This window comes from Condylura cristata, unplaced genomic scaffold (assembly GCF_000260355.1).
Source record: "Condylura cristata isolate star-nosed mole 26May11 unplaced genomic scaffold, ConCri1.0 scaffold00028, whole genome shotgun sequence".
Classification (NCBI taxonomy): Eukaryota; Metazoa; Chordata; class Mammalia; order Eulipotyphla; family Talpidae; genus Condylura; species Condylura cristata.
Window position 1 is genome coordinate 13,542,462 of NW_004567129.1, and position 8,586 is coordinate 13,551,047.

At 39.9% G+C, this 8,586-nt stretch overlaps 1 protein-coding gene across 1 annotated transcript in view; it reads right to left on the reverse strand.

The window, feature by feature from the left end:
• Positions 1 to 402: 402 nt before the first annotated feature.
• The window catches only part of PHLPP2 (PH domain and leucine rich repeat protein phosphatase 2), a 62,812-nt gene continuing 54,628 nt past the window's right edge, over positions 403 to 8,586 (reverse strand). Inside the window, exons 17-18 of the mRNA XM_004690404.2 lie at positions 7,422 to 7,653; positions 403 to 5,098 (exon numbers count right to left, since the gene is read on the reverse strand). Coding sequence (XP_004690461.1) covers positions 3,944 to 5,098; positions 7,422 to 7,653 — 1,387 coding nt within the window. The 3' untranslated portion in view covers positions 403 to 3,943. The remainder of the gene's footprint in view (positions 5,099 to 7,421; positions 7,654 to 8,586) is intronic.

Sequence of the window (8,586 nt, forward strand, 5' to 3'; positions counted from 1 at the left end):
TAAGAAGTGCTGTACTGTGTCTACAATATGAGTTTCTCCTAGTCAGCTAATAAGCTGCATGTAAGGAGGAACTGAGCTTCCCATCTTTGGAAATTCTTTAAACATATGTATCAAATCAGAATATTTCTTAATTTAAGAAAATCAGTCCTGCTATTTTGGCTTGAAAGGTGATCAAAAATACTTACATTTGCCTTAACTCAGAGTTTCATAATGTACCATGGAATGTGGTTTCATTTGTTTATCTTCCCCTAAAGAAAAAAAAAGCAGAAAAATCCTAACTGTGCTTCTGGCTAAGAAGTTAGTAATTAGAGAAAATTAGTATCATACTAAATGAAGTATTTGTGAAATAACAGGTTTCCACTTTAAAACAAAGCCATGAAAAAAGATATTCCATTTTATTTTATTTATTATTATTATTGTTGTTATTTTTTACAAACAATAGATTTGCTGCAGCATGCTCTGGCTCAATTATTGAATTAAAAAATTTAACACATTTCAAAAATATCAAAAATACACTATAATGAGTCTTAGGACTACAATACAACAATGATTGCACAAAACCATAAGATATGAACTCACTGTCTGGACATCCATTGGCTACAGTGAGAGAAAACCCTATAGCATCTGGGAGAAGTGTATGAAATTTAGAATACAAGGAGCTTATGTGTGATTGAATGAGGAAAACAGCAGGATTTACTGTAGTTGCTTTTCTCAGTCAAGGAAGTGCTTTCCCAACTATGGGGCAAAAGTCACTAACTGAAGAGAAAGATTGACTTGCCTCCATGATTGGGGGAGTCTGAATCCCAGCCCATCCCCACAAGGAAGTAAGAAGTGACAGAAAACAGTTCTAGAGTGATGCTGCAGACATCACCGAATGGCTTGGAGACTAATTATTTAATAATTAATACATTTATCAATAACAGCCAAGTGCTCCCTTATGGAGGTCTCTTCATTAAAATAACAAGTAGAGAAGGTGAGCCTATAGCTTCCAACTACCAGCTTTTGCTGAAGATCTACATGGAAAGAAGAGCATCATTTGATATTCAGTAGATCAGCCAAACCTAACTGGCTCCATCTCCTGGAAAACAGCACTCGCTACAAACAATTGTAATAGCACCCAATGATTACCAAGCTGCTCATGTAGGCGCTTCTACATACCAGGAAAATGAATTCGTCCACTTATTGCACACATGCACACTCTACAGTATTATAATAAAGCCCTCACTTACATTAGGGAGTGGTATTCAATGATTCTGTGGTAGCACTGCAGCTTTAGGACATACCAGCATTAACATTTTCTAATATATTTCCAGTCAATTTGGGTAAAAATAAGAATATCATGGTTGCCAAAATTCACTATTTTCTTTTTTTCATGGGACCCCTGAACTGCTACCATAAGGAATGATGTTCTTTCACAAACACTCTTAAACGTCTCTACTAACAGGGAGCTACACACAGAGACCTGAGAATCATGCAGAGGCCAGAATCTCTGGACTGGAGATCACCTGCACTCTGCCCACCTGGGGAATACCTCCCCGAGGTTAAGTCCTGGGAAGCAGATTACATTCGCCTGGAGACAGATCACTGGATTTCACCACCTGATTAGCCTCATCAGATCTCATGACTAAAATGACCCAAAGATCAAAGAGTTCTGTCTGTTTTTGGTAGTGGGCTATGGCCTTTTTGCCCTCTGTGCTAATAGAGAGCCATTATAGAGGGAAATGATTAAAGGAAATTATACAAGAGAATAACCAGTTTTGGTATAGCCTAGATGAAAGGTTTTTATACAACCTAATGTTTCCTGAAAATAACCTATCATGAATATTTGGGAGTTTAGAGCTCTGACTAAAGGCAAACACATCAACAATTGGTAAAGTCATGTCAGAACTGAGTTTTGTGGTGGTTCCAATAAGCAGGATGGAAAATGAACAAGAGTTAACAGGTAGGGAGTGGGCTATTGTTAAGTGCCTGCAATAGTAAAGTGGCATGTTCCCCAAATACATTAATTTTCTAGACATTACCATCCCATAATATGAAGGTTCTGCTCTCCAAGAAGGAAGATGCTTTACATCACCCACAACTATCATCTTAGATTACCTTCATTTTCATCTTCCCATACAAAAATAAGGCAGCAACACACCACTGTTCCCATACTTCTAACAGCACCTAAACTCTGTATAAACCACAATGTTCCACAGTTCAAATCAAGACCTGAGTTTTAAAAGTTTTCAGTAGCTGACCAGTAATTAAACACAGAGATATCAGATGCTCCTAACAATCTGGAGACTCAAAATTCAGTTTCTTGAGGGATGGAATGTTAGATAGGGGTATGGGACCCCTAACACATGGGCATGGGTGGGCCTCTGAGAAGACAAAGATTCATAACTACCTATAAACAGGTCATCTGACTTTCTATTGTTGCTTTAGCAAAAATTAAAAAAAAATAATTCTAATAAATAATAAACCCCATCTTTAACATTTTGTTCCTCATGAGACAAATTAAAAGTGGTTGATTTCATTTTCTTTTAAATTGTGAAAGTATTCTAAATATTCACAGCACATTCCCCATGGGGTAAATCAAGCAATGTCAAAATTACATAGAACAGGGATTATTTTTCTTAAGTCTTCTAATGGAGAAGTCAACAGAACAGAAATATGGAAGGAACTGTATTTAGCTAGGGTTATATGGAAAGTGCAAAAAATACAGTAAACCAGGTTTTCTGTAGCTTAGGTCTTTCTCAATTAACTCTTGGTTATTAGTAACTGACCCCAGTACTTCAAAACCATGTGAGGTGGGTAAGCAGTTTTTAGAAGAGTACTCTATTAAACATTAAAGAAATGAGAGTGATAGGAAACTATCCCTCTGCTCTAGAGTAAGAGAAGGAACATGTCTAACCTGTGAGCACCATCCACCCATCTGCTCTCAATCAGCCTGTCTGTTGGGAGTCATCTGCTGCAACTCAAGTTTACCTGGATGCAAGCAGCATCAGCCCTGGCCCTACTGATTAGGGTGCTGACAGCCAGCTTGATCCCATGTTAAAGAAAGAGGCTGTCGCCCAAATGTCTCTTGTCACCTGGGAGAGTCCTAGCAGGTATCACATTTTGTCAAGAAGTTAATTCTTTTTCTGACCTAGAAGGAAGTAATTTTAGTTTGCACTTCTTTCCCATCTTCATCCCCCAAAGAAGATACTACTCCCCTGAGTTTCTCAAGAACTTTCACAGTCTAATATCCAGCAGTTCAATGAATTTCCCAGGACCTTTCCTAGTGCCCTCACAGAAGGCTCCCACACCTGATCAAAGATCATTTTGCCTGTGGACAAAGGTGCCTGGCTGCCTCTAAGAAGATTGGCTCGAGTGCAGATTCAAAAATATAAAGTTCACAGTCAATGAAAAGTGCTCTCATTACATTACATACATAAATTATCTGATTGGTTCTACATTTCCAATAAACGTCATTTTGATAGGCTGTATTCTCGTAGAGAAGAAGGAAAAGCCATGTGACTAGTCACATCACATCCCATCAGTCAGATTGAGATATAAGGTGATTTCTCTGTCACAGAGATCCATCAGCAGCAATTAGTAAAGGAATCAATCTTCAGTTATTTCCTCCACAGAAATAGTCCCTTTCCTGCCCAGGCAGGCAAATTCTCAAGGTTATCCTAGGAGAGAAAGGGTTAATGGCAGGTGGTAGGACTGATACAGAACATCTGCTTTCATCCCAGTAATTCTGGGAATTCCAACGTAGGTTAAATGTGAAACTTAACACTGATGGTGTTTATAGCTTATGCAGAGCAAGACCCTGATAGCTCTCACCATTTTTGGCTCCGGGTTCTACCCCACTCATCTATGTTTGTTTAAAATGCAGGGGCAAAATGCCTGCAGGTGGGTCCCCTATTCCAACACTGCACAGCCTGCTCTAACAGCTGTGGTTCCTGGGGCAGAATTACAGGGCTGTGTCAAACTCCTCTGGGAGCTCTGTCCGGTCTTCTTCGCTAGGCTCAGACTCAGGCCTGCCTTCCTGGTGGTGTTTCATTTGTTCCTTCACTTCTTCTTCTAGGTCACGGGGTACAACAAACTGATCCTCTGGCTCCAGCTGAGTGGGGGCAGCAAAATAGCCAGTTTTCTTCTTAGGTGCTTCTGTGGCCACTTCAATGAGGTTCAGGCTATCTTCTAGGGGCACAACAGAGCCATTGGAGAGTTTCTTTCCATACAGGCAGGAAGTAGAGGGAGATTTCTGTAACTCCATCTTGTTCTTGCTCCCTGGTAGTAATATGCCACTATTCACACTGTTCTGTCTTCGGATCCCCCAAAGTAATCCTCTGGTGAGTTCCTCAGGACATGGGCTAGAAGAGTTCTCCACAAGAGTGGGGGCGTTTTCAAGATCCCTTCCCCTACAGCAGTGGATATCTACTTCTACCTCTACCTTGCTGCCATTTGTCATCACCCCTTCTACAGGCTGATCATCATCACTGTCCAGGCCGTTGTCAGACTGGTTACTTGAGAAAGTCGCACAAGAAGGCTGGCGCTGAAAACCCCCAGAGGTGGGTGCTGGATGAAGGCTGCAGCGCCTCTCTGGCCTTGGCAGCAAGCCAGCATCCAGGCCACCAGTGTTATGTTCATCAGAAGCAGTGGATCCCACTTCACTGCTCACCTCTGAAGTGGACATCTCACTGCTGAACTCAGAGGCAATACCACTACTAGAGGAAGGAGTGGTTGGCTTGGGGGGGTCCTTGATGATGGTGGTTGAAGCAAATCCCACAGGACCTGGAAGAGTGAGCCCATTCACTTCACAAGTGCAGCCTTCCTCACCAATGTTCAAATAAACTACCATCGCACCCACATTGTCCTGACAACCATAGCTCTGGGCTAATGTACACAACTTTTTGGCAGCTGCTAAGGGGTCTTGTACATGGCGTACAGCATTCACAGCTTCTATATAAGACAAATGTTCCCACAATGCTTTGTTTCCCAGAATCAACAACTCATCTTGAATGGTAAGTGGAGTGGATGATATGTAGGGTTTGGGGAGGATCCAAGGGTAGAGGTATGTACAGCCCAGCATCCGAGTACAGCAGGTTACCCCATTCACTTTGTTGTCCTAGAGACAAAAAGAAGCAAATTCTGAGAAATAAGCAACAGTGACATGCAGTTTTATATCACATTGTTTCTAGATCACAATGCTCCAGTAAGATAGAATTGATATGTTATGTGGTTATCCCCAAGATTTGTTATTGGATTTACAGGAATAAATGTGTACAATACACAAAAGAACAAAATGTCTGTATGATCATTATGCCAAACACTTCAGAGGACTTAAGTTAAAACCAATTAAAATCAAGCAGCTAAAGGTACTACTGCCTCAAAAGATTTTTGCTCTAACATTAAGTACATGTAGAGCATTCAACATACTCTTAAATAGGGGAATGTCTGTTAGAGAAACAATAAACAGAACTGTCATTAATTCTTATTACTAGTACTCTCAAAGAGGCTAAATCTCAACAGATTATGAAATGACTTCTCATTTTAAAGGTACAGTTGGAACTGAAAAGATTCAAGAAGCCATCAAATGGCTGACAGAATCTTTGTAGCTAAGGCATAAAGTAATCTTTAAAATGATTTGCTGAGAAAAGGAAAGTCTTGATGGTATCATTTACCTACTCTGTTAGGACTGTACCAAAAAAGAAGAGCAGATCTGGTCAGAACCTACGTATGGAAAGGAACAACCATGTTGCAGGTTGGGAATATTCATCTACAGATACTTTTTACTGATCCTCTTTTTCAGATCAAAAGAAACCTCTAAAGCCACCAATGGATTTATTTTAGAGTTACAATCACTCTCTGGATGAAAATCTTGGTTCTCAATTATCAAAATTTACTGCAAACTCTAAATTTTACTTCTGTCATCTATAAAATGGAAATAAATACACTTCTCTTGTGAAGGTTATTGTTAAGATGAACTAACATAATGGAAGTGCAGTCCTCAAAAATTGAAAGACAAACAATAAACATCTGTGACTAAAGGAACATTTATAAAAACATTTCTTATTTGGCTAGGACCCCATAAGAAAATATAAACATACTATAAAAATGTAAAATTAAACTACTCAACCAAAAAATTATTTGTTTTATCTTTCATTTGTTTTGCCCAAAACAAAGGCCAATGTCCTCAAAGAATCAACCATAATGCTTCCTTTGATTTTGTGCTCCCTAAGGTTGAATCTAAAATGGATAGTCCTGATACAGAATTCTGACACAACAATCCAGAAATGCACCCACACAATTCAAGTCAATTGGTCTTTGACAAAGAAACAAGGGAATTCAATGCACAAAAGAAAGGCTTTCAAAACATACTGCAAGGACAACCAGATGTCCACATACAAAAAGAAGAGAAAGACTCTCCAAGGGACGTTTACACCTTTAAAAAAATTAAATCAATATAGCCCTAAATGTAAAACAGAAATGTCAATTGGTAAGCAGGAGTTAACTTAAAACTAAAAACTTCTGGCCCTCCCTGGTGGCGCAGCGGGTTAAAGCACAGCACTGAGAAGCTGAAGCCACTTCTGCATGAGTTCGATTCCCGCCTGCCCCGGAGGTGACCACATGGCGTGGCAGACCTCTCCTGGCCCGCCCGCTGCTTCCCTCAGCAGTGTACTTCGTAGATCTGCCTGTTCTGCTCCCCACTCTGTCTCTGGTGAAGCCTCTCACCACCCCTGAGGATCTGGCCTGTACCCCAGTTCTGTATGCACAAATAAATAAATTAATTAAAAAAAAAAAAACTAAAAACTTCTGCTATGCACTGCTAAAAGTATAAAAAGACATCAGAGATTGGAAGAAAGTATTTGCAAAGCACAAATCTGATAAGGACTATATTCCAAAAATTTACAAAGAGCTGTTAAAACTCAACTGTAAAGAAACAATCCAACTTGAAATGAGCAAGAGAGCTGAAAAGAATGCTGCTTTGCAGTAAAACAACATTCACAAGTAATTGCGAAGGCCTCTTTGAAAAAGAATGTTACTCTAATTCCTTAAAAAGGAGGAAAGCTATGAAATAGATATACTGGTGCTTAATTATTTTAAAAAAAGCATGAAGTTAAATACACCATAAATGGGAAAATATTTGGAACTTTGCTTCTAAGAACAGGATGTCAAACTATAGCACTTTTCTTCTTAGGAAATTAACCAAGGAAAACATTTAGATTAATTTTATATGCCAGTTATATATCTAAAGGATCACAAATGAGGAATTTTCTATTTTTAATTAATTTACTTGCTTTTGAAAGTCCTTAATTAACTACCCTCAGATTTTCTCTGTACTATTATCTGGACTGGATACAATTATCTGGACTGATAGGAAGAAAATGGACAATACACAAAGCAGTCACTAAATTTGGGAGAAGTGACAGGTGGAAAGCAAAAGTCACCTCTGTTATGATGGCTTTTTGGCCCTTCACCCTTTGAGCCTCCTCTGGGTCCTGTTCCAGGCTGAAGACTTTAGAGAGGGGCACTGGCTTCCCACTTCGGCACAGAACTGCTTGGCAGGTGCCAACATTAGCCACAGTCAAGCTAAAAGTAGTTGTTGGATCGGCAGTATCTGGGCGGATGTAACAAAGGAGAGCAGAGGAGCCCAGCTTCTGGCCAGCCATTCCTAGTTTCCTATTTAGAAAGAAGAGAAAACAAAGACATAATAGTTAACTTTAGAAAAAAATGGTTGTTGTCACATACATGCTTTCCTCACTTTTATGTTATGTGACTATGAATCACACTCGGATATTCACCTGAAGGCTGTCTTTTGCTATGGGACATGATGGTAGACAGTTTTTTCTTCTACTCTTGGTTGAATGAGGAAAAATTTACAAATAGGTTGGGGGTGAGAGAGCCAGTGAAGTACATCTTTCTCTACTGCTTCTGCTTGAGTCTGATCACAGACTATATTGGCCTAATAAAGTGGGTTTCAACTTTAAGACATCAGACTCACCTGGAGGCTAAGCCACAAGAAACTAGGCCCTACCTCTAGGATTTCTGATTCTGTGGGTAAGGGGATGGTTCAGGAATCTGCATTTACAATCAATTTCTGATTATGTTGAGGCTGATGGTTCTATAACACTTTAAGAACTACTCAATCAAGTTGAAAATTTCTTGAGGGAAGAACCATACTTTTCCTGTATTCCTCCCATACAAAGAATACCCACGACCGAGTGCTTAGTATGCAATGCTAATAAGCATAGGGCGGTTCTACCAAGAAAATCTAGTTTCGTATTTCATCTTTGCCACTTAAAGGCTGTAAGATCCTCAGCATGTTAAATCTCTAAGAAATTTTTCGGATAAAACACCTATCTCTTGGACCTCCCTGGTGGCGCAGGGTTTACGTCTCAGTCGGCACTATGAAGCTGTCCATAGCAACTGCAGCCAGGGAGGTGACCCACATAGCGCAGCAGATCTCCCCTGTCTCACACTGCTCTCCTCCACAGTGCATTTCAGTCAATCTACCTGTTCTGCTCCCCACTCTGTTTCTGGTGAATCCTCTCAACACCTGCACCTCTGGCCTATGCCCCAGTTCTTGTATGCATAAATAAATCAATCTTTAAA